General features: G+C 56.2%; 8 protein-coding genes and 1 non-coding gene across 9 annotated transcripts; 4 read left to right on the forward strand and 5 right to left on the reverse strand.

The window, feature by feature from the left end:
• The first annotated feature begins 582 nt into the window (after positions 1–582).
• Positions 583–3,156, forward strand: ASPACDRAFT_122290 (Zn(II)2Cys6 transcription factor domain-containing protein). Its single transcript, XM_020196522.1, has 2 exons — positions 583–1,265; positions 1,338–3,156. Exons 1-2 carry the CDS (start codon positions 707–709, stop codon positions 2,672–2,674), a joined length of 1,896 nt encoding a protein of 631 aa, XP_020054833.1. The 5' UTR covers positions 583–706; the 3' UTR covers positions 2,675–3,156.
• Positions 3,157–3,630: 474 nt separating this feature from the next.
• On the forward strand, positions 3,631–5,504 carry ASPACDRAFT_79887 (uncharacterized protein). Its single transcript, XM_020205518.1, has 2 exons — positions 3,631–5,052; positions 5,117–5,504. Exons 1-2 carry the CDS (start codon positions 3,673–3,675, stop codon positions 5,174–5,176), a joined length of 1,440 nt encoding a protein of 479 aa, XP_020054834.1. The 5' UTR covers positions 3,631–3,672; the 3' UTR covers positions 5,177–5,504.
• Positions 5,505–5,921: 417 nt separating this feature from the next.
• ASPACDRAFT_122294 (TauD/TfdA family dioxygenase) lies at positions 5,922–7,427 on the forward strand. Its single transcript, XM_020196523.1, has 3 exons — positions 5,922–6,098; positions 6,161–6,740; positions 6,831–7,427. The coding sequence occupies exons 1-3, from the start codon at positions 6,005–6,007 to the stop codon at positions 7,261–7,263; spliced, it is 1,107 nt and encodes a 368-aa protein (XP_020054835.1). The 5' UTR covers positions 5,922–6,004; the 3' UTR covers positions 7,264–7,427.
• A 127-nt stretch (positions 7,428–7,554) lies between these two features.
• Positions 7,555–7,626, reverse strand: ASPACDRAFT_t207. The gene has a single exon. It is a non-coding gene; the product is annotated as a tRNA-Gln (tRNA).
• Positions 7,627–8,415: 789 nt separating this feature from the next.
• On the reverse strand, positions 8,416–10,536 carry ASPACDRAFT_1857753 (DUF3176 domain-containing protein; the record flags this gene model as incomplete). Its single annotated transcript, XM_020197568.1, has 3 exons — positions 8,416–9,715; positions 9,790–9,959; positions 10,013–10,536. The coding sequence occupies 3 exons, from the start codon at positions 10,534–10,536 to the stop codon at positions 8,442–8,444; spliced, it is 1,968 nt and encodes a 655-aa protein (XP_020054836.1). The 3' UTR covers positions 8,416–8,441.
• Positions 10,537–11,227: 691 nt separating this feature from the next.
• ASPACDRAFT_122295 (uncharacterized protein) lies at positions 11,228–16,444 on the reverse strand. Its single transcript, XM_020196524.1, has one exon. The coding sequence runs from the start codon at positions 16,068–16,070 to the stop codon at positions 11,412–11,414; it is 4,659 nt and encodes a 1,552-aa protein (XP_020054837.1). The 5' UTR covers positions 16,071–16,444; the 3' UTR covers positions 11,228–11,411.
• Positions 16,445–17,900: 1,456 nt separating this feature from the next.
• ASPACDRAFT_62004 (cytochrome P450) lies at positions 17,901–19,559 on the forward strand (the record flags this gene model as incomplete). The annotated part of the gene is made up of 4 exons (XM_020203738.1): positions 17,901–18,643; positions 18,699–18,750; positions 18,801–19,012; positions 19,082–19,559. 4 exons carry the CDS (start codon positions 17,901–17,903, stop codon positions 19,557–19,559), a joined length of 1,485 nt encoding a protein of 494 aa, XP_020054838.1.
• Positions 19,560–19,913: 354 nt separating this feature from the next.
• On the reverse strand, positions 19,914–21,559 carry ASPACDRAFT_122297 (uncharacterized protein). The gene has a single exon (XM_020196525.1). It carries the CDS (start codon positions 21,471–21,473, stop codon positions 20,010–20,012), a length of 1,464 nt encoding a protein of 487 aa, XP_020054839.1. The 5' UTR covers positions 21,474–21,559; the 3' UTR covers positions 19,914–20,009.
• Positions 21,560–22,613: 1,054 nt separating this feature from the next.
• Positions 22,614–23,080, reverse strand: ASPACDRAFT_1857757 (uncharacterized protein; the record flags this gene model as incomplete). The annotated part of the gene is made up of 1 exon (XM_020197569.1): positions 22,614–23,080. A coding segment is annotated over one exon (467 nt), but the record flags the coding sequence as incomplete, so codon positions are not given.
• Positions 23,081–23,171: the final 91 nt, after the last annotated feature.

Here is a 23,171-nt window from a genome sequence, read left to right on the forward strand (position 1 = left end):
CGGTTGGAGATTGACCCCTGCCACTCGCTGCACACGACCAGAAATCCCCAGCAAGGTTGGCCGTTGGTTACACGCTCCTGCACTGCCTACCTTTGCTGTTTCGGATGGAGATTATGTCAGGTCGTATGTGTCAGAACATCGGCAGCGCTGGGCAGAGTGGAGCCAAGGTCAATGTCCTGCACTGACTTGCACTGCCGACATCAGATCATGTCCACTGCAGAGCCTCCTCGCCCACATGTCTGCAAGTCTTGGGAAACACATCTCGATCGCAGACCCTCCGCCATCCAAGCGGCAGTTGATTTTGCCCAGGTTGAGCCATTTCCGGTTTCCACCAACCACCAGGTCGCATCAGGCAGGCCGCAGGATTCATCGTGCGCATCCCATCTGATGGCCGGTCTGATCCATCGCCAATCTTCACTGAAACGCATACCTTCCATTCAGTTCCAGATCATGCAAACCCCCCCCCCCCCCCAAAAAGCGAGTCAGTGTTGCATGTGGAGACGAGACCTGCAGCAGGATCGTGATGCCTGCGCAGCCACGAGCGGTGCCAAAAGTACTCAGCAGGCGACGCGGCTGCCGCCTCGCTGCAGGGAGGTACGGTACATAGATAAAAGCACCGAATGTACCCGGAGAGGTAGGTTTCCCTGCGCTGCGATTCTCGAGTATTGTCCCCGTCCATACATACCTGCTGCGATTCCTTCCTATCATGTCACCGAATATGAGTTTGACGGCGTCGCACCCACAGCAGCCGCAACCGACCCCCCAGAGTAAAGCCCAGCTCACCCGCCAGGCGTGCAACCGCTGCCACGCCTCAAAGCTGAAATGCCTTCGTCCGCCGGGGGTCACCACCAGCAAATCATGTATCCGCTGCATCAAGGCAGATACAGAGTGTGTCTACGACCCACCCCAGCGATTCGGTCGGCCCCGACAGAAGAGCCGGCCTCAGCCCGAGTCAGTGCCCCCCCGCATTGAAGCCCGAGAGCCCGAGGTCACCGATCCTCGACGGGCTCGGCATGGATCGACGATCGGGGCCCGCTGGGAGAGTAGCGAGCGAGAGAGCAATGGTAGCCTCGCCCCTTCGTCCGCGGCGGAGAGCCCCTACACAGCGGCGGAGAGCCCAGACAACCGAAGTAGTGCCGCCGTCGCCGCGGCCCCGTTGGTCGGGATGGATTACGCCTCATCACACTTCCCCGAGCCCCTGGAAAGCGAACGCACCAGTGAGCTCCTCGATGCGTTCCAGTCCGAGTCCATGCAGCTGGATGTTGGTGAGACCTTTTCCCTCACTCCGCATCCCCAATGCACGTAACACCCGGCTGACGGATCTTGGCATGACACAGATTCATACTGGGGAGAAACTGATCCGGTGATGCCCCCCGCCGCAACGGTTCCTTATTCGGATCTGCTTACCGGTCCAATCGATCTTGACTTCACCGTCTCCGACCAAGACGATCGAGCCAAGATCCCCAAGCATGCGCTCGATCCTGCCCTGTCTGGCGCGGACACCGGGTCCACCGCCGACGACTACGTGCTCGACCTCGTCCAGCTGCAGGCCAGTGTGAACCAGAATAATCGCGAATTGGCCGCGATGATCCGCAAGGCCCAGTCGGCACTGGGAATGTCTGACGGACGGGTAGGGCAAGCCCTGCCGATCCCCGATTCCCAGTTCAAGACCCATCTGCAGCGTAATCTCAAGGCATCCGAGCAAACGTTGGATGTCCTGCACCGCATCAACTCCCAGTTTGCGCCTGTGTCACGCGAGACGCGCCCGCCTTCTCGATCGTACGGGTTGGATCCGACCCTGGATCGACTGTACGCCGACTGTGTGAGCCAAGATCATGCGTTTGGGGTTGGGGGAGACGAGTTGGGAGTGCGCGCGACGACGCCTCCAGGAGTCTCGGCAGCCGACCCCCAACACAGTATCCTCGCCTTCCTTGTGCTGACGACCTACCTCCGTCTGCTGCACAACTTTGACGCCCTCATTTCCATCTTGCAGGACCGTCTGCGGTGCTCCGCCAGTCTCGACCCACGGCGACCGCTGCATCTCAGCGAAGACATCTCCGCGTCCGACAGCAGCTCCAACCCGCTCCTCGACGTGTCGTTGGGGTCGTTCTCCTTTTCTTCCTCATCCGCGAGGTCATTGCAAGCCATGCTCAACGTGCAGATGATCAACACCGTCCTCACGAAAATCAAATCCTCCACCCAGCGGATGTTGCTCGGCCCCGATTACCTTCCCCCTTCCTCTTGCTCTTCCTCCGCATCTACCTCTTCCACAGCCTCCACCACCTCTTGCTCAACCAGAGCACCCCCCAGCTCAGCAACCGGAGGAGCCCACCACCCAGCCACCGCCGGCTCCATTTTCTTCCATCACGCACACTCCCACTCCCATTCCTCGTCCGACCACCTCTTCTCTCAGCCGGAAGGTAGAGGCTATGCTCCCTACAACCACGCATTCCACCCTCCTCCCCCATCGCGGCACACGCACAACTACCCCACTCCAGAGACCATCACTCCACCATCATCGGTCCTTGGCGGGGTATCAGGGACCACTCCGCCGCCCTTTGTGTCGGGCGTCGACCACGTCGTCCGCCGGGCCTTGACCGAGGTGCAAGAGCTGGAGCTGAGTTTGCGCAACCGCGCGCGGGCGATTCAGCAGTGGAGTGAGGAGGGGTTCTAGCCCCACCTTCCGGAATTAGTGGAGCGATGTACTGTGCTCAGTTGCAGTCGATAGTTTTTCCTCGGCTGAGAATCGATTCTCCCTTGATGTACTGTATTGTAAAAGGATAGATTGATTAGATAGTGGTAAACAAGATCAATGGATAATCTTCGGATAATGCTGCCGTTCTGCCGGGTGTGACCGCCTATAATGGCCACACATCTTGAGTGCCCAGTGAAAGACAACGTCATTCTGCGATAAACTAGACCAACCAGTCAAGTTGAGTTCTTCACGGAAGGATCACATCATGTGACCTCGACCTGCCAAGCCATCTAGAAGCCCTCCGACCACAACACCGAATGAGCTACCATGTGTCATCCCGCGTGCTGCAATTGAAATCGGCTGCTGGATTGGCTGCCCCCTTGCATGTTGGACAATGACATTGATATAGAGCTGCCGGTGCGGTGCAGACATAAGGGACCAAGAGTGATGTCAATCTTCTGTGGAGAGGGATGCGAAGCAGAGCCTGAACATGATTTGAAGATGAATCATGCCACGACGAGAAGAACCCACCGCCCGACGAAAACTCTGCGGCTTTTCCCGAATTTCCCGACAACAGAACGGGTCGAAATTCGGGAAACACAGCCAGTTTTCCGCCACCCCGTTATTGGCCCTGATCCCGACCCAGTCACTGTTTATAGTTAAAAGGTCCCAGGGCGACCAATCAACGACTCGGGACAGCCAGAGATCGACCCGCCGCGGGGGGTGTAACAGGGTAATCGCTCTTCCCGCCGGTATCGTGTCGTTTCTCAATCCCGCGGGTAAAATCGAATCAGAAATCTTTTGTGTCACATCTCCAGAGACTGCGTGCGAATCATGCTCACCACTGCTGCTGCTGCTGCTGCTGCTGCTTGCTGTCAATCCTGAAGCTTGTTTCTTCTATTGTTCCTGAAGCTTGTGTGCCCCCCTTGAGATAACGGGAGTTCTTAGCATCTGACCTGTGACCGGTCTAGCTCACCATGAGCCCCCCGTCCAATGGACTGTTAGATGGCAATGCCACGCTCGCCGGCAAGGATTATGACTGCGAGAACACTACGAAGCCGCGGTCATCCGGCAAAAGTGCTTGGCTCGGTGAGGGCAAGCTGCCCGAGGCCGTGGACGATGGGGACCAGCAGATCATCGAGGCCGGAGAAGCCAAGTACCACCGTCTGGGGTGGAAGGGGCTCACTATCATGCTGATTGTGGAGGCGATTGGGTTAGGCGCGCTGTCGATTCCCTCCGCGTTCGCGACGCTCGGCATGGTCGCCGGCGTGATCTGCTGTGTCGGCATCGGCCTGATCGCTATCTACACCTCCTATGTGATTGGACAGGTCAAGCTGGCCTACCCGGCTGTCCGGCATTACGGCGATGCGGGGGCCCTGCTGATGGGCCCCTGGGGCAATGAGCTGTTCACGTTCATGTTGATCTTGCAGCTGATCTTCCTGACCGGCTCCAACTGCTTGACGGGCACCATCGCCCTGCAGCACATCACCGGCAGCGGCATCTGCTCCGTCATCTTCAGCGTCGTGTCGGCGATCATCTTGCTGCTGCTGTCCATCCCCTCCTCCTTCGCCGACATGGCCTGGCTGGGGTACCTGGACTTCGTGTCGATTGTCGCCGCCATCGGCATCACCATCATCGCCACGGGCGTGCGAGGCACGAACTCGGCCGGCGGCCTGGGCGCCGTCACCTGGTCGGCCTGGCCGCAAGGGGACCCCAGTTTCTCCGACGGCTTCATCGCCATCAGCAACATCGTGTTCGCGTACACCTTCGCCAGCTGCCTGTTCTCGTTCATGGACGAGATGCACACGCCGCGCGACTTCACCAAGTCGATCTGGTCGCTGGGCATCCTGCAGATCGTGATCTACACGGTGACGGGCGCGACCATCTATGCGTTTGTCGGCCTGGACGTGCAGTCGCCCGCGCTGCTGTCGGCGGGGGCGCTGGTCAGCAAGGTGGCCTTCGGGGTCGCGCTGCCCGTCATCTTCATCTCGGGGGCGATCTGCACCATCGTCGCCGGCCGTCTGATCCATGGCCGCATCTACGCCAACAGCGTGACCCGGTACATCAACACGCCCAAGGGCTGGATCACCTGGTTGATCCTGATCACGGTGCTGACCATCCTGTCGTGGGTCATCGCCGAGGCCATCCCGTTCTTCGACGACCTCCTCTCCATCGCGTCCGCGCTGTTCACCTCGGGTTTCTCGTTCTACCTGCCCCCGATCATGTGGTATGTCCTCATCCGCGAGGGGCCGTGGTACTCGCGCGAGAACCTCATGACGAGTATCGTCAACTTCCTCGTGTTCATCTTCGGGTTGGTTGTGCTGGTCGGTGGCATGTACTCCAGTGTTCAGGACATCGTAAGTTTTCCCTCGTCAACTCTCTTCCAGGTGTGTGCAGAACAGGCTCTAACGAGGATGCTAGATCAACAACTACCGGGAGGGTGACGTTCGCTCCCCGTTCACCTGCGGGAGTGTTAGCTAGATGCATTAGGTTTCTTTGGTTTGCTTGATTGGTTATTGCATTCGCATTCGCACACGCATACAGACGGCTTGTTTTAATGGTATGATACGGTACGATATTCGAAAGACTCGCATGAGAAAAGTTTGGGGCTGAAGGGTGCTTCTCAGAATGAGCGGCATGAGCATAGCTAATAGACCGTTGGATTTTGCTTCGTTTGCTGTACTAATATCATGAGGAACTATGGTGATACGACGACACGGTTGTTGCATGCTTGCATTAAGGCACGGCGAAAAAGACAGTGTTGTACATAGCCTAACTACCCACGGTGGTAGATGAATATATAATTTGCACTTGATGTTGGATGAATGGTTCTGATTTGACTGAGGTTAAGGCGGTGTTTGTTGATGGAAGACGAGACGCAGCGAGGGGATGTTGACGCGGGGTCATGTGATTAGCCTCGGCTGCTCATCGGAGTACTGCTTTGGGCCAAAGATTGGCGATGCAGCTCCAGGGTATCAAGTTCTCTAAGGCTTTCAAAACTCAGCTTGTATAGAGATTATTTTGCATCCCAAATCGTGTCAGTCGCACGCAATAACGCAGTGTGCCACTTGCCCAGCATAATTAGTCATGTGCACTTATGCAATCCACAATGAAAACTCGGCCTGTCGGCGTCCGAGGTGCGGGCGAGTCTGTCCGCTCACCCGCCGATAAGCTGCCATCCCGTCGATCAGATCGGCTTTTTCCGTGCCAGCGGCGAAGCCCGCCAGCCCACCTTGCTTTTCATATATAGAGTCTCCTTCCCTCCAATCCCTTGACTGACTGAATCGCAAAATCACACGAACAAGCAGAATGGCACCCACTGTCCACCCATTGACCCCGCCGCCCGGCTCCGACATTGACTTCGGAGCGGTCGTCGACAACGTCGACCTGGAGAACCTGACCGGTACAGTACAGTACACTCTCCTAACAGCAATCCCCAGCCGTACTAACACCCACCTCCCCCAGACGACGACTTCAGCACCATCCACGATGCACTGTACAAGCACCTGGTCGTGGTCGTGAAGAACCAGCAGCACCTGACGCCTCGCGCGCAGTACGAGCTGACGCGGCGCTTCGACCCGTCGGCCTCCTCGTACGGCCACGGCAAGACGATCGACGCGAAACGCAGCATCCTGCACCCGGACCTCAAGACGGTGCCGCACCAGCCGCAGGTGCAGGTGATCGGCCACGGCCACGTCGCCAGCTACGAGGGTCTGACCGACATCCAGCTCAAGCACCCGCACCACCGCACCTTCCACCGCGACCCGATCCCGGACGCCGAGGACCACGACTTCACCCGCTTCTACCGGTGGCACATCGACGCCGCGCTCTACGAGCTGCACCCGCCGCGCGTCACCACCCTGCTGGCCGTGCGCGTGCCGCGCGGGCGCCGCCAGACCCTCCGCTACGACGACGGCTCCAACGAGACCCTCGACGTGCCGCTGGGCACGACCGCCTTCGTCAGCGGCGAGCGCATGTACAACCGGCTCTCCGCGGAGGACAAGGAGTTTGTCCGCACGAGTCGGATCGAATACGCTCCCCACCCGTACGTTACCTGAACGGTTGCCCCAGCCCACCCAATCGAAACACACCAACCCTACCGTCCATTGTACTGACTTTTGACGTGTGCAAACAGATACATCTGGATGTCCCCCGCCCGCGCCCTCCCCACCGGCCTAGGCCTGTACTCGGAGGACCGCGAACTCGCCCCCTCCGACCTCCCGCCCATCGACCCGGCCAAGATCCAGATCCTCCCCATGCTGTGGAAGAACCCGGTGACCGGCCACCCGGCCCTGCAGATCCACCCCTCCGCCGTGCGCAAGATCCACCTGAAGGATGGCTCCGTCATCGACGATCTCAAGCAGGTCCGCGACATCGTGTACAGGCTGCAGCGGCCGGCGATCAGTCCGCAGTACGTCTATCCGCATGACTGGGAGGAGGGGGACTTGGTGCTGTTCCACAACCGCGGGGTGCTGCATTCGGTGGTCGGCGCGTTCGGAGAGGGGGAGGTGCGGTTGTTTCGGCAGTGTAACTTGGCGGCGGGGGAGGCGCCGGCTGGGATGGAGTAGGGTAGGGGGTTGTGGAAGATAGACATAGATATAGATGTGGGGTTTGGGGTATTAATGATTGACGACTTTTATTTTAATTTGGGTTGCTAGAAGGAAGGGTCGGGGTGCTGGCGAGATACGGAGTAGATTTATGGGAATCTCAACTCACAGGAGCAGAGGCTCTGAAGTGATTGTTTTGTGAAGAAGAATAAGTTGACCGGGAGTATTTGATGTGTCAGTACTATAAAAGATATGATGAGCGGGCGGATACCCGCGTTCCGCATGACGCCAAAAAAAACCCCCATCACAAAAAGGTCGTGCCCGGGATCGAACCGGGATTACAGGAATCAGAATCCTGGGTGCTAACCATTACACTACACAACCTGTGGTTGTTGGTTTGGCATCATGTTTTTGTACTATATCGCATACATATAATCTCAATGATGAATAGCGTAGACCACAGTTCCTACACAACATCTTTTGTCATCGCTCAATGGAGAAGGATTTGTGCCCGTTTAGTCTGATTCAGGATACGTTGAAGAGCAGATAGCACGGTAGCCCTGGGCATAGTCAATCAGCAGTGCTAAGCCACTAGACCGAGGTTGCATCCTGCCTGCAGAGGGCAACATATTTTATTCTGCTCTTGGTCCGCGCTATATCCAGTGCATGAGATTTGAAATTCACAACACGGCCGGACAACCACCTCAAGTTAAATCGAGTCGACAAACTACACTTGGGTACTTCACGAGGAGACCCTCGATGGTCTGCTATTTGACACCTGCCTTTTCTTCCCCACCCCCGCCAAACTCATCGCCCACCCAACGATGTCTTCCCTCCGAGTTATATTGAGATGAACATATCGGTGATATTTTCTTATTTATGTTAGCCATCACTGTTTGAAGTTATAGCTGACCGTTTGGACATAAAGTATCTATTATACCGTATTGATAGCTTTATCATATAGACGGAGGGGGTCTGGAATTCCTCGGGCGATTTCAGCATGTAGTATATAGTAGTCGTATGGCAAGAACCCAGAGGGTCAAAGTTCGTTTGCTCTGTCGGAGCCTCAACAAGCGAAGTCCCGAAGACGAAGCTCGTTCCCTTAACGCATTGTTACACATAACCCTCGATCTTTATTTTCTTACTAGCCCTATTTTTTCATGGCTAGACTACGCCTCTCCAGACACGGACAACCCCAATCAATCATGCAGCGCTACCTCGTGCGCATTCGTAACCAGCCTCACCCGGAGTTTCTCGGCAGCGTGATCGAGAGCGCTCGCCGTCCATGCCGTCGGACGACTCCATTGCTGGTGAGCGTCCGCATCCGTGTCCGCATCCCCACCCCCGTTCTCATTCTCGTTCTCGTGCACCCCCGTACCCCGATACAAAAACAGCAGAGGCAACGGGTTCGTCCCCCACGTATACAGATGTAGCCGCCGCGTCTGGACCGCAGTCCCGAGCCACACCGCACAGCTCAGTACCCACACCACAGCCGGAAGCGCGATCCACTCCCAGTGCACCGCGACAAAGGGGACCACTACCATTGTGTGGCCGGTCGTTTGATTGCCGGTCCGGCCGCTGCTGCTGGTGAACACGGAGTCCCGGATGGTCTTGGACATAGCGGCAGCAACGTTGGTCAAGGCGCAGCTGAGCTGGTCGGTGCACTGGTTGCGGGCGTTATAGCTCATGATCGCCGGGGAGGCGGCGGTGGGGCTGAAATTGCCGTAGAAGATTGCTTCGATTGTATCTGTGACCGCGTAGGAGCTGGAGGAGCCGGCAGAGAAACCAAAGGTTCCTGCCGAGGCGTCTACGTATCCGGTGAACAGTGTCGAGACGAAGGTCATGAGAGAGGACCAGGCTTCGTAGCCCATTCCGAAGGTCGTGTTCCCGCTCGATGGGGTCAGTGCGAACTCAAAGATGCTGGGGTCGTTGGGGTAGTAGTAGGGGGTCCAGTCGGCCAGGACGGTTTCCTTGTAAGTGCCGGAGGAGACGGTGGCGCGGACGTTTCGGACGATCGGCTCGAGCGCGCACTCCGTGGCGAGGAAGCGGGTGCTGTTGTTGATGCTGGTTGCGATCTCCCAGGTGGCTTCGGAGTTGTTGTTGGATCCAGCGGCCATCACGTATTGGATCACAGGGAAGGTGCTGTTCGTGTACACTAAGCTCTTGGTGCTGCTGACGGCGGCCATCGTCATTGGCAGCGAGGTAGATCCGCCTTCGCGATACCAGGCGGTGGGCCCATCGGCGCCGAGGCGCACCGTGCAGTTCTGGATGTCCGAGGTGATGGCCGTGCATGTGCGATTGAGATGCGGCGTGACGTCGGAGCAGAGGGCCCGCATAGCCAAGGTGGATATGGGATCCCAGGTGCAGTTCCCCGTTGGACAGGTATATTGGGAAGTGGCCCAGGGGGCGGTGGAATCAATGTTGAAGAGGGCACTGTAGACGTTGGCTTTGAGGATGGGGTCCACGTAATGAGCTGGTCATTCGAATCGTCCAGGTCAGAATGGAGGTTAAGCATGGGACTTTACTCAGAGGAATCACTGCGCTTACAATCTGCTCCGATGATTGGACCAACAACGTTGTATAGGGATGTGGCGCCGAGGAGAGAGACCTGGGAGGGTGATTCGATGGCGCTCGACACATAGTGAAGGAGGTTCTGAATGAACGGATCGAACCCGATCGCGAGTATCACCGTGAGACTACCAAGCACGGCGAAGTGACTGATTGCGGGTCAGCAAGAGAGCGCTTTCTTTTTCCCAAGGATCAGACGAACCGGCCTCTGAGGAGCCACAGTAGCTCTAAGCTTCCCATCACCCCCCCACGGCTGGCCGAATCAAACGGCTTCAGGTCGGACAGCCGCTTCTTCTGGCGAGCGAACCACACCCACTTCAACTGCCCCAGGGAGTTGGTGAGGGCGAACATAAGACCCGCGCTGGCGATTGTACTCAGCCACGAGATCACCGAGTTGAGAGACACGCGGGGCCAGTCCGGTTGCTGCTGACCATCGTAGTGGTTTAGAATAGCGGCGATCGCGACAATGCTCCCGGCTGAGACGATCAGAGCCACGGCCTCCAGTATCCAGTCGTCTATGCTTGTGAGCTTTGCAGTTTTGCCGGCGTTGTTCTTGAAAGCAGATGGGGAGGGTGTCGTTCTGCTGTTGGAACCTGGAGGTTGGGAGAGAGGGATTTCGTGGTGGAGGGGCGCCGTTGGACTGCCTTTCGTAGGAGCAGAGAGAAGATGTAACTGGACATCATCAGTCTCTTCTCTGGGATCTGAAACAGGGATCGTGGTTGCCATCGGAGCGGGAGTCGAAAGCTTGGGCATTTACAAGAGTCTGCGACGGAGTGCAGCCTCTATATACAACGGATTAGTGAGAATGATGAGAACCAGCTCAGCTTCGGGACCCACTTTTCAGCCCCCAAGTACCCAAGTCATGCACTTACTCAATGCACCAATCATCTGTCTGAAGACACTGCTCGATTTGCCCTGACGGTGTCATGTTCAAGGTTATGCGGCTCATCGTCGGTGGCTGATTCATGCTTGCACGCGAATGCTTTTCGTGGTAAATCTCAACAAGCTGACACTGAAAAGCCCATCTTGTATTTTGGCACGGCAATAGTAGGGCGTTGGAAAGTCGGGCACAAGAAAGAGAAGAGTGGGTCTACGGGCGGCATGAGAAGCTTAGCTGAGCAGGCTGAACACTCCGGCGTGCTCTGACTTGCTTCGGGCTCCATTCAATGCGCTACGCGGGGGTTTACATTGAGGGTCTGTGCTGTCGCTCGTAAGATCTGAACAAGGAAAGTAGATACTTCCACAAATGGGTTAGCTGGAGGAGGCTGGAGGAGGCTGGAGCCCAAGCATGGAAACTTGGGGTGACCCCTCGGTCGGTATTGCCGGTATCTCAGCACATGGTCAATAAGATGCACCTGAGTACGGCAGATTTTGTCTTTCGATCCTCTTGTTTCTCTTTTGCTTTGGCTCTCTTTTTGTGTTCTTGTTCTTCTATTCTCGGCTAGTCTATCATCGTATTTGGACCGAAGCTTAGTATCTCTGTCGACTAGTAGGAGGCGCTGATGGAAAGGTATATCTGTACGCGCATGGCCCCAACATCCGGATCAGATTAGATAAACAGTGTGATATAACAATCATAACATAAACAGTACAATCAATCATCAGCAATCTAGGCCCATCTCCGTAAACACCACCCCCCTCTGCCGCTCCATCAGATCCACCAGCGTGGCCGCCACCAACCCGTCCATCCCACATTCCTTGGCTCGTCGCACCCACTCTCCCACTTCCACCTCCTCGAACACACACCCGGCCTCCTCCTCCAGCTCCTTCTTTAATTCTCTGGGAGACAGCTTCCGCTCGTTACAATGATGCACATACTTTACCCCTTCACTCTCATCTTCCTCCCCCAGAGCGGAAGCAAGTATCCCCGAAGCAACAGCATCGACCCCCACAAAGTCAAACCGCCAGTTTACCCCCTCCGTCGCCGGGAAACATTGCATTATTCGGGCGTACTGCACCATATTGTGCATAATATCCATGGCTGGGGGTTCACTCTGCGACGTACCGGGCGTACCAGGTTGTCGGGCGACGATGCTCGCGGGCCGATGCACCACCACCGGTAAGTGCACCCCACGCAAGTGCAAAGCCTCAGCGGCGTTCTCGATGAGACGTTCACTGGCCCATTTGCTCGCGATATACCCCTGTTCTCCCGGAGGCGGATAGTTTCGTACCGAAACAGGGGGCCAGGTTGGTTGGCCGGTCAGGTTGACCACACCGCCTGTCGAGACGAAGTGGAATGGAATGCCCCGTTCGATCGACAGCTGGAGTAGGAAGCGAGAGGAGTGGACGTTGGGTGCCCGCAGAGTGGAATACGACTTCAAGAAGGAGACGGAAGCGCCATTGTGAATGACCAACCCTATTCTGTTCGAGAGACTAGAGATGGTCTCCTCATTCAAGGACAGAGTGGGATGGGAAAGGTCACCGTGATAGAGCGTAAGCTTTGCAGCATGATCGGGATTACTTGTTAGAGAGGCCCGGGTCACGCTGCTGTTGCGGATGGCCAGGCAATGAACATGTGCGATCCTCGGATGGGCGAGGAGCTGCTGCAGCAGGGTCCGACCGAGGAAACCCGTTGCTCCAGTCAGAATAACCTCAACTTCCGAACTAGGGCTGCACCTGGAAGATGTCTGAATAGCACTGAGCAAGGAAGGCGTCAGCTGGGTCTCACTCTCCCAATCAACCTCAGTGGTTTCTCTGGTGGCTTCCTGAGGCTGCAGGAGACGGGCCATCGCCGACATCCCGGGAGTCGAAAACAGCTCCGTCAATGCCACACTCTTCCCCGTCAACTCCTCGATCACCTTCTGCAACCGCACCAGAAGCAGCGAATTCCCCCCAACGTCAAAGAAATTGGACTCTGCTGACAAGACTGCCTCGCCAGGAAGAACCTCGCGCCACGCCTTGGCCATGACCTCCTCCTCCACTCCCAGCGGAGCAGGGTGATTGTTCGTTTCGATCGCAATCGGCGTCCCGGACAACTTGCTCAAGGCCTGCCGATCTAGCTTCCCTGACGTGTTGTGAGGCAACCTGCCGACGGCCACGAATGACGAAGGCCGCATGTACCGGGGGAGAGGGAGCGACCGAGCCAGACTCGCTACCAGCGACGAAAGTGAGTCAACTTGCACATCAGGACGCAGCACGACATACGCTGCCAGCACCGCATCCGCATTGTCGCCCTTGACGCAGACCCCTGCTGACAAGACCCTCCCCTCAGACGTGGCCACAATAGCCGTCTCAATCTCATCCAGCTCCACTCGCTGTCCCCTGATCTTCACCTGCGCGGACCCCTCCATTCGGCCCAGAAACACCAGTGACCCATCAGACAGCAAATAGCCTCGATCGCCCGTCCGATACAGCCGGTCCCAGCCACGCCGCACGTCATCCTCACTAGCATAGATGTTCTTGACGAATTTGCTAGCCGTGAGGCGGGCATTGTTTAGGTACCCTTGTGCCACGCCCCCTCCACCAATACAGATCTCCCCGGGCACACCTGCAGGTACCGGTCGGCGCTGTTCATCAAGAATGAAAACGGAGTAGTTCGTCAACGGCCGACCACACGGAATTAATTCTGTGCTACGATTCAACCCATCTGCCCCGACAATCATCTGCATGCTCGACGACACAGTGATCTCGGTCGGACCGTATCGGTTCCACACTCTTAGTGCGGGTAGCTCCAATGCCCGGAAAAGAGGAATCAAACTAGACAGAAACTTCTCTCCACCACAAAACGCGTTGCGGTAAGTGACACATTGCTTGAGATGCTCTGCACCATACACCACGAGATTGTGGTACTCGGACGAGGTCATCTGCGTGTAGGTAATCTGCTCCCGGGCCATCAGACTGGCTAGCTGCACCGGATCGCGTCTCACCTCCGGAGGAGCCATCACTAACGTTCCCTGCCCAGCTAGCGCAGCATACACGCAGTCGATCGAGGCATCGAACGCAACGCCACTCTGGTGAAGCACTGTCTCCTTCCCCAGGGTTGCAGTTCGTCGCATCGACAATATCTGACATGTCAGGTTGCCGTGGCTGACAATGACTCCCTTGGGCTTTCCGGTGGATCCGCTGGTATACAATATATACGCGGTGTCGTTGACACTGGCTTTGATTGGAAAGGCCTTGTCCATCCCGGACTGCGGTGTGGGAACAGCTATCGCGCCACCTGCCAAGGCCACCGCGAGATCTTGGGTATCCGCGTGGTAGAGGATGGCTCGCGGCTTGCAGTCTTCCACAATAGTTCGCAGTCGCTCTTCCGGATGCTCAATGTCGACCGGCACGTAGGTGCAGCCAGCATAATGAATGCCCACAATCGAGACAATGGTGTCCAGGCTCGGCTTGCAGGCGACAACAACCGCAGTCGATCCCTCAAGCTCCTGTAGCCGTCTTGCCAGCTCCTGAGCACGACCCTGCAGCTCTCCATAGGAGAGGAACTGACCATCTGCTTGCTTGACGGCCACATCCCTGGGGTGAGCCTTGCAGTGCCGATCGAACAAATGCACCACTGTCAGCAAGTGCTCGGCTGTAAAGACGTGCTCACCACGGCTAAGCTCGAGTGCATGTGTAATACTCTTCTCATCGAATATCGCGAGATTGGCGACCGGCATACTGGGCCGCAGAGTAACCTCCTCAAGAATCGTCACGAGCGAGGACAAGATAAACTCCAGACCCTCCTCTCCATACAGATACTCTTGCCCCCTTACAGCCACCTGAAAATTCCCGTCCACGAATTCCTCCACTTCTATCACCAGATCTAGCCCTGTTCTGGCATCATCCATACGCAAGCTGTGCGCCCTGCAGTGTCCCAGTGTCGCCTCCTCGGTGGACCCCATCTTATAGTTCAGCAGGATCTGAAACAACGGATTTTCCGAGGGTGACCGCTGCACGGCCAGTTCATCCAAGAGCACTTGATACGGCACGGCGGCATGCGTCAACGCCGTGCGGACCTGCCTCGTAGTGGTGGCCAACAGATCACGGAACGACTGACCAGGGCGAGCGGCCCGGAATTGCAGCGGCAGCATGTTGACAAACATCCCTACGACCTGCAGAGCTTCCTTGTCCGCCCGTCCGGCGTCGGAGATCCCGAGGCAGATGTCACGTTGTGCGTGGCCTAGGAGGCGGAAGACCAGCTCCCGGAGAGCAGTGAGGTATAGAAAGAATGAGGTCGTCCCGCCGACCTTGTGTGCAGTATCTTTAATCTTCGACGCGAGGGAGATCCCGATGGTTCTCTCCACACTGTGCACGCGGTAGCTATTCAGTGGTTTGCGGGCTGCGACGCGGGAGAAGGCAAAGAGAGGCATCGGTGGGGGCAGATTGGCGAGCTTGCTCTTCCAAAAGTCCAAACTCTCGCGGTAGGTGTCGTTTGCCAGAGACTGGCGTTGCAGAAGTGTGTAGTCCCGGTATCGTGGAGCGGGCGGCAAGATTTGTCCGGTGGAGTATATCAACTGTAGGTCTTTGATGAAGATCTGCGCGCTGAAGCCATCGAGTGCGATATGATGAAAGCCAAGGACCAGGAAGTGCGTGGTTGGAGTGAGGGTCAAGATAGCCACTTTCATTGTTTTGCCACGAGGGAGATCATACACATGATCTCTGACCGATGCGTAGACTTCGTCGACCACCTGGGTACTGTCGATGGTATGGATGCTGATCTCGATCTGTGTTTCAGGCAGAATGCCCTGGAATAATTGGGGCTCTCCGTCTCTCGAGTCGAGGAAGAAAGCTGTCCGTAGAGATTCGTGTCGATCGGACATGGCTCGGAAGGCAGTTGCAAGCTCGGCGGGCTGCAGTGGCCCTTGCACGGCGTAGGCCATGGTGACATTGAAGGTGGTGGGATCGGTCAGGTACTCGTGTAGAAACCAGATTCTCTCCTGGGCGAACGAAGCTCGCTCTACAGCTTCGAACTGTGGTTGTAAATCTGGTATACCATCATCTGATGGCACAGCCTCCAGATTGGGCGACAGGCTCCTTGGTGTCGAAGCATATGTAGAGTAGTATGCACTGGATGACTGACTGTCATCCTCCAGGGCGGTGCTGCAGATGCCCTCGTGCAGGCTTTTTGTGAGCTGCTGCAATGCCCGGGCTGATACAAGGTTGGCAGAGCTGTGTAGCTGCTTGTGATCAACATCCGTGATGCGGACGCGGGGTGTGATGTTGGTGGGCTGGTCCCGACTCCCCAGCATCTGCCAGAGTTCAGGGGTGGATGAAGCGCCCTCTGTCACAACCACAGACTCACGAACAGCCATATCGTTGTTGGCAGTCATGATCATGACGGGATCTCTAGAAAGAAGGCTAGAGTACCGAGCGTGTTGAATGTTGCACGGTATCTGTTCTGTGTATGGAGCCGGATATCAGACAGGAGGTATTGGATTGTACTTTGTATACTGAGTGCTGGCTAAGCAGGTTGCCACCGACCCGTGTAGAGACTGCACAGGGGCGCTGACACAGCCCTTCTGTGAACAGGAGCAGGCCTCGCCGAGTCACTGCCACTCGGCCAGTTACTCAGAAGGATCTCGGCGGCTTGACGTCGCCACTGTCCGCAAAACAAATATGTAAAGCACCATCCACAAGCAGACGCTGAGGATCATTCACTAATGCCTTGGGGATGAAATGGTTCTGGAGGCGAGAATAGCGTTTGGTAAAGGGCGTATCGCAGGAACGGTTTCACCCAGGGAGCACCAATACAAGTCCTGGTGTGAGAGGGCGAGGAAGCGCAAAGTCGCCGAATGTCACCGATCGGGTCATCCATGCAATGTAAACGGTCATCAGGCTATGGAAGGATTTGATCCACTCGATCAGAACGTGGTTGCATGGTACTATGGACCAGGCTAGATCGGTTTTCGATGACCTCAGGCTGCAACCTGTTGGCCGAATCCTGACGCGCTCTATCTCACCGCTCAAGAATATCGCCTTAAAACGCCACCAACATTCAGTACATCATCTACCAAACGGCAATCTAGCTTTAGAAGTTTGAGTTGACTTATCCAGGGACTCATCCCTGATGAAATACGTACGTGGTGGCCTGGAAGCGCGGCGACGGGGAATCCGTCTGCTCAGCGGGAATCATATTGCCGAGTTGTATTAGGCCCCACGTGGCGTGCATGTAACAGTAGAAAGTATCAGTATCTTGTGTGGAACAGCTCTCTGAGCCGCCAAAAACAAGCAGAGTGAGTGAGTTACACGGAGCACTGATGGTGGCCTTCACGTTGAGTGGGAAATATGCGAGAGTCAAATTCAAGAATGTTTACTCTCTCGAGAGGTGGTGATACAGTAGCCTGTAGCTACCAACTATGTAGTTCGATATTCTGGGCAATGGTGGGCGGCGCCCAGGACAGGAGTCCCAGCATGCCATGCTACACAACAGTATTGAGATTGAGTTTCAAATCCACGATTCTTTTCAGACAGCAGAAGCCTCTCGTTAAGCAATAATAGCTTCTATTCTTGTGTCTTTGATATAAGTTCTCTCCTAATAGATGTACTGTACAGATGCCGTAGACTATAGCCGAATTCACCATTGCCCTTCTCCCCGGGAGGCATTCCACAGACATCCAGGTCTCTACGGTCGCTCGACTGCGCAGCACCAAATCAATAACCAAGCCAACACTGGCAACCTTCTACGGTAGCATCTCAACCACTTGCTGACATGTTATTACGCTTACTCCATCGCCGAGGGCATCGTGGCCTGATCGATTGGCCAATACAAAGTCACCGAACGCGACCACCGGCGAAGATCGCCAGAGATACATATTCTGCCATAAAGACTCGGTCGAACACGAACGCGACTGAGTTGAAGTGCAGTACTGGCATTGTAGCTGGTATTGCGCTATCAAGTTATCTTCATCGAACTCAGTTGCAGACACACTCAATGTCTTCACTCTTGGTGGATCTTCCCGCCGTCATCGGCGTGGAAAGTCCTAAGGATGTATTACTTCCACTCCTTGTGGGAGCGGTCGTGATCGGGTTGACCATTCTAGTCCGCGAAAGAATGAGGGTCAGGGGATTGGTGAGTCTGCCTTTGTTACTGCCCGCCGTCTCTGTCTGTACTGACAGATCAGCCTGGTCCACCCCATCATCTCCTCTTCGGCACTCTTCCCGCATTTATGCATGTGCAGAGCAAGGCCCCCAAGGATCTCCACCCCCAAGCCCAGATGACCATGTTGCAACGACTGTACAAACTAGGTGACATGTTCACCGTCGATACTTGGCCCCTGATGGACCAAATGTACCTGGTGGCCAATCCCAAACTCGCCCACCAGGTCTCCCAGGACAGCAGCCCGTTCCCCAAACACCCCATGATCACGCGCTTCCTCAAGCCACTCACCGGCTACAACAGCGTGCTGGCCGCCAACGACGCTAAATGGAAGGAGTTGCGCAGTCTGTTTGCCCCAGGCTTCTCCAATGCCCACCTGATGACCATGGTGCCGCTGATGGTCGAAAAGACTGAGGTCTTCTGCGACCTGCTGAGCGAGTACGCCGCCAAGCACGAGCTGTTCTCCATGGAGCCGATGGCCGCCCGATTGACCATCGATATCATCGGCATCGTCGTACTGGGAGTCGATTTCAAGTCACTGACCCGTCGCGACGAGCTGGTCGAGGCCTTCCGCCACCTCCTGGACCTCCTCCCCAACGGCCAGACTCTCGACATCAACCCGGTAACCCACTACCTGCGCCGCAAGTACGCGAACACGATGGACAACTACATCCGCCGCGTGCTGCGCGACCGAGCCGCCAACGGGGCGAACAAGAAGTTCCGCACATTGATGGACATCGCCATCGAGCGGTACGAGCAGCTGCCGAACGGGTCGTTGTTCGACTGTGGATTTGAGCAGCTTGCCGTAGATAAGTGAGTGCAGTGCCAGCTGCCTCGTCTGGACGAGCGACTGACTGATTCTGTGCAGTCTCAAAACCTTTGTCTTTGCAGGTCACGACACGAGCAGTACCACCCTTAGCGTACGTCCGCGCAGTCTGAAAATTATTGGTTGATGCTAACCCCACCCCAGAACATCTACCACCTTCTGAGCAAGCACCCCGAGGTCCTCGCCAAGGTCATCGAAGAGCACGATCAAGTCCTGGGCAAAGACACGGCAGCGATCGGCCAGCTCATCCGCGACCAGCCCTCCATCATCAACAAACTCCCGTACACGACCGCCGTAATCCGCGAGACCCTCCGCCTGTACCCCGCGTCCGGCAGTCTCCGCATGGCGCCGAAAGAGTCAGTCTTCAGCCCTCTTTGCACCCCATGTCTGCCTAAAGATATTCGCAATGCTTACTGAAAGGACAGCACAACCTTCCATCCTGACAAAGCGCCCGCTGTGACCGTGCCCAAGGGCAGCCTGATCTGGGTGGGGATCCACACGATCCACCACGACGCCGAGTTCTTCCCCTGCCCGGACGAGTTCCACCCGGAGCGGTTCATGACGGCCAAGACGATCACGCTGGCCGACGGGCGCACCGAGGCCGTGACCGCGGGGTGGAACGGCCACGCACCGCCCGCGGACGCCTACCGGCCCTTCGAGAAGGGGCCCCGCATGTGCATCGGCAGCGAGATGGCTATGATCGAGATCCGGGTCGTGCTGGCCATGACGTTGCGGCGATTCCGGTTCGAGTCCGCCTACGCCGAGTACCGGCGGCGGCACCCGGATGAGGTCGAGGCCGCCGGCGGGCGCACCGAGGCGTTCGGCGACGAGGCGTACCAGGTTTTCTCGTCGACGGCCAAGCCCAAGTCGGGGGTGCCTATGTACGTGTATACGAAGGAGTAGGATGTTCTGCGGGAGGGGGGTTATGTTGTCTAGTTTATGAATTTGAATTACGTTATGGTTGTACAGCTGAACTTGTACGGTGTGGTAGTTTAAACTGGAGGGGGTTGGTTCTTTAGTCCCCATGTTCGCATACAAAGTAAATTCTTGTTCCATTCTTCGAGGTTGCAGATTTTGCTTTCTCTTTTCAATTGTTTTTTTCTTCTTTTTTTCTTTTGTTTTTCCCCCACTTTCTTTCTTTTTTAGTCCTTAGTGAAGAATCGTCAAATGGCATCTGGGATGAGCATACGCATAGACAGACAAATGTCACAGGGCGAGCCTTAGCCCAAGATCACTACAAACCTACCAGTTGTACACACTCGTTGCACAAAAGCACATCCAAAATAGGAAGATTCAGACATTATCTCATATTGCGAATCCAAATTCTCTTCCCCAAACCCCCTAAAACCGAAATTATACCCTCTTCAACGGCGCCAACCCAAACACATTCCTCTCAAAGTCCAGCACCACATACAACCCCTTCAGAATCCCGTCCCCAACCGAGATCACCGTAGCATCCCCAGTCTCCGTACGACTATGCTCCCACACATGCGCGTTGAGATAACACTCTCCGGTCGCCTCGATTTTCTGCACGTACTCCTCAGCTCCGACCGAGTAATTCCCGCGCCGATCGAACTCATACACCAGCTCCGGAAGACCTTTCGTCGTGCAATCAATCAAATACCAATCCTGCGTGGCCATCCCCGTCGTGCTCGACGTCCACTGCGCCGCGATCGCTGCCCGCGTCGGGGCATCCGCCTTCCGGCCCCCGGTCAGCCGCACCAGCTCCACGTACTGGCTCGCCGTCACGGGGACGCCCAGCCCCTCAGAGCCGTCGTCCAGAACCGCGAGCGGGGTGACCAGCTCCGTAGAATTATACCGCGGGGACCCGCTCCGAAACTTCCGGTCGCTGTGGTCGGCAGGCAGGAAGTCCTTGTTCAGGGCTGTCGCGGGGAACGGAACGGCGTAGTTCGTCGACCACCTCTTCTCTCCATCGGGGAGTGTCTCGACGATCCACCCCCCGGTCCAGGGTGTGGCCCAGAAGTTCCAGATCGAGGGCTTGATGGGCAGGAACATCTCGTCGCCGAGCCACGGCGGCGTGACGATGGGATACCAGATTACCTGGTCGGCGTCGTACAGGGACGTATCCGTGCCCCCGAAGACGAACTTGGCGTCGCCGCCGTGGCAGAATTTCTTGGACGAGAGCTTGGCGCAGCTGTTGAATCCGATCTGCGCGCCAGTGCGGCCCTGTTTCCAGGCTTGGTAGTGCGTCGGGTGGTAGGTCGCGTTCAGGCCGGGGATGACCGGCGCGAGGCCGAAGATGCCCCCGAACGGGACGGGGGGCACGTAGTGGCCTGCGAAGGGGAAATCGGAGACTTGGATCGTGGTTTGTGGGGTGGTGCAGATGTGGGAGGTGTTATCGGGGTGGTTGATGCAGACTGTGTCGGTGGCGTAGTTGACGGTGAAGTCGGGCGAGTAGAGGCTCGTGTCCCACCGGAGGCGCGGGAGAGCGGTTTGGTCGCTGTAGCTCGTCGAGGCGCGCTCGTCGAAGTAGCTTTGACCCTCTGCGACGCAGTGGGCTGGGTCGTAGCGCCCCTCGCAGCGGGCGCTGCGCGTGAACAGCGTCACCCAGGCCCAGTCACTCAGTACGGTTAGGCTCTGCGGCGGGGTGCCTACTGTGATGTTGAAGAGGTAGCCGAAGCCGTTCCAGGTGGCGGGCACGGAGATCGATGGGAGGGGTTTGGAGCTTCCCAGCCAGCCGAGTTTGTTCACGATGGGTGACTGCCAGTTCACCAGATTGTTTACACTGGTGGTTCCGGATAGGAAGATCGAAGCAAGAATGGAGGCGAGCGCCCCGAACAGGAGAAGGACATACATGGCGCAACTGAGAGAGCTGTCGCACTCACGCAAACTCCCAATCCCTAAGCCAAAATAACATCCAGCATTATCTGCATCTGTCCCAGATATGATAACTATAAATTATCATTATGAAGACAGTGCTTCGGCGGGTTATCGATCCAAATCCCATATCGATGCTGTCACGTGGGGGATTTGCCCTAGAAATGCGCCGAAGGCCCCACTCCTCGGCCCTGGCTCGATTCCCGTCAGATAAAGTCCCCGCGGCACCGAACCATCCACCGGCGATGTAAATTGGTAGATTGTAATAAGTTATTTTATAATTAAAACTAGTGACTTCACATTGAGAATATCTCTCAGTCAGGGCATCGAGCTCACTTGGCTTGAGCTTGACTCTCCTGCTGCTGAGTCTTGACCAAGGCTGACTTAGCCTGGGCATAGCATATGATCCGTTAAATGTAGAGTTTGATTTAGAAGAAAATGGCCCGGACACTAGAAGGCGGCAGGCCGGACATGACTGACTTTGAAATGAGATAGCAAACAAACAAGTTGGTCAGGCCACCGAGTAAGAAAGTCAGATAAACTTGTTACCACTGATTCATCACCCGGTGGAAGCCTGTGAATGTACCTACTACAACCAGTATCTTTACAGTTGGGCAAATATTACATCGTTCTGACCAGCCCTTTTGCCTGCTGCCGGTTACTCGGTGAAGATGTGGCAGGAAAAGAACATTCTGCTCCGTTCGATCGTTCGACCATATAAGTACGTCTATTAAAGGAAGGAAAGATGCAGAGGCTCTAGCTTGATTTGTCTTGACATTGGAACGCGCCTTCTCTGAGTGTGTTTCGTACTCCATTCTACAGTACGATGGATCAGGAGCGCAACAGTCGCTTCCTCGGTTCTGCGAGTCCACTAAGGTACTAAATGTAACCGAGCTGATTATGTCTTGCACGCACCGGCAACGCGCTTATCTCCATCAAACGCCTAGTACCATTGAAGAAAAGATACAAAGACTGCTTGGCGATGGTAACTTCCAAGGTAGGAAACCGATGAAGGTTACACTAGACGCCCCCAACACGCTAATATGCCATTTGATTGACTAAAACTCCCCCCAGACTCGTTGCGTCATCTCCACAGAAATCACCATCATTATCATCATTTCATGCATAAGCCCGTTCCCTTCGTGACCCCTTTCCAGACGCTAATGCCTGTACACCCCGCCTGTCTCCTCCGCATTCAGTTTCATCTCCACGATATCCGTGTTCGCAATGACCAGATTCGCAGCGAGCAGGTCGAGGAGCTCGGGGACCATCCGCCGCGGCCTCGACCTCGCGCGTCTCGTCGTGGATGCCCACCACGAGGACGGTCTGGTCCGCGGCCGTGCGCTCATCTGCGATGAAGACCGAGTACGGGTTGATGACGGTGTCGCGGGCTGTCTCGGTAACGAAGCGGACCACTTCGGGGATGGTCATCCCCACAAAAGGGGAGACAAACCCGTCGGCCACGTGCCCGTCTGAGGTGGCGGAATCGCAGTCGGGCTGGAGAAGGCGGTGGCGCTGTTCGGTGTCGAGAACGATGATTGAGGGCGGTGCTTCGGTGTTGTAGTTCTTCGATGCGGTAAGCATCGCGTTGAGGGTCTGCGATGTGAAGTACAATCCATCTCAATCAGCTTTGTGTGTGTGGGTGAAGTCGGTTGGAGGAAAGGAGATGGTATGACT

Source organism: Aspergillus aculeatus, assembly GCF_001890905.1.
Source record: "Aspergillus aculeatus ATCC 16872 unplaced genomic scaffold ASPACscaffold_11, whole genome shotgun sequence".
Taxonomy (NCBI): domain Eukaryota; kingdom Fungi; phylum Ascomycota; class Eurotiomycetes; order Eurotiales; family Aspergillaceae; genus Aspergillus; species Aspergillus aculeatus.

Coding starts and splice junctions, on each gene's coding strand:
- ASPACDRAFT_122297 (XM_020196525.1), bottom strand. CDS start 21,473: ATGTATGTCCTTCTCCTGTTCGGGGCGCTCGCCTCCATTCTTGCTTCG.
- ASPACDRAFT_122295 (XM_020196524.1), bottom strand. CDS start 16,070: ATGATCATGACTGCCAACAACGATATGGCTGTTCGTGAGTCTGTGGTT.
- ASPACDRAFT_122294 (XM_020196523.1), top strand. CDS start 6,005: ATGGCACCCACTGTCCACCCATTGACCCCGCCGCCCGGCTCCGACATT. Junction 6,099..6,160: donor CGACCTGGAGAACCTGACCG/GTACAGTACAGT, acceptor CACCTCCCCCAG/ACGACGACTTCAGCACCATC. Junction 6,741..6,830: donor ATCGAATACGCTCCCCACCC/GTACGTTACCTG, acceptor GTGTGCAAACAG/ATACATCTGGATGTCCCCCG.
- ASPACDRAFT_122290 (XM_020196522.1), top strand. CDS start 707: ATGTCACCGAATATGAGTTTGACGGCGTCGCACCCACAGCAGCCGCAA. Junction 1,266..1,337: donor GTCCATGCAGCTGGATGTTG/GTGAGACCTTTT, acceptor GGCATGACACAG/ATTCATACTGGGGAGAAACT.
- ASPACDRAFT_79887 (XM_020205518.1), top strand. CDS start 3,673: ATGAGCCCCCCGTCCAATGGACTGTTAGATGGCAATGCCACGCTCGCC. Junction 5,053..5,116: donor ACTCCAGTGTTCAGGACATC/GTAAGTTTTCCC, acceptor CGAGGATGCTAG/ATCAACAACTACCGGGAGGG.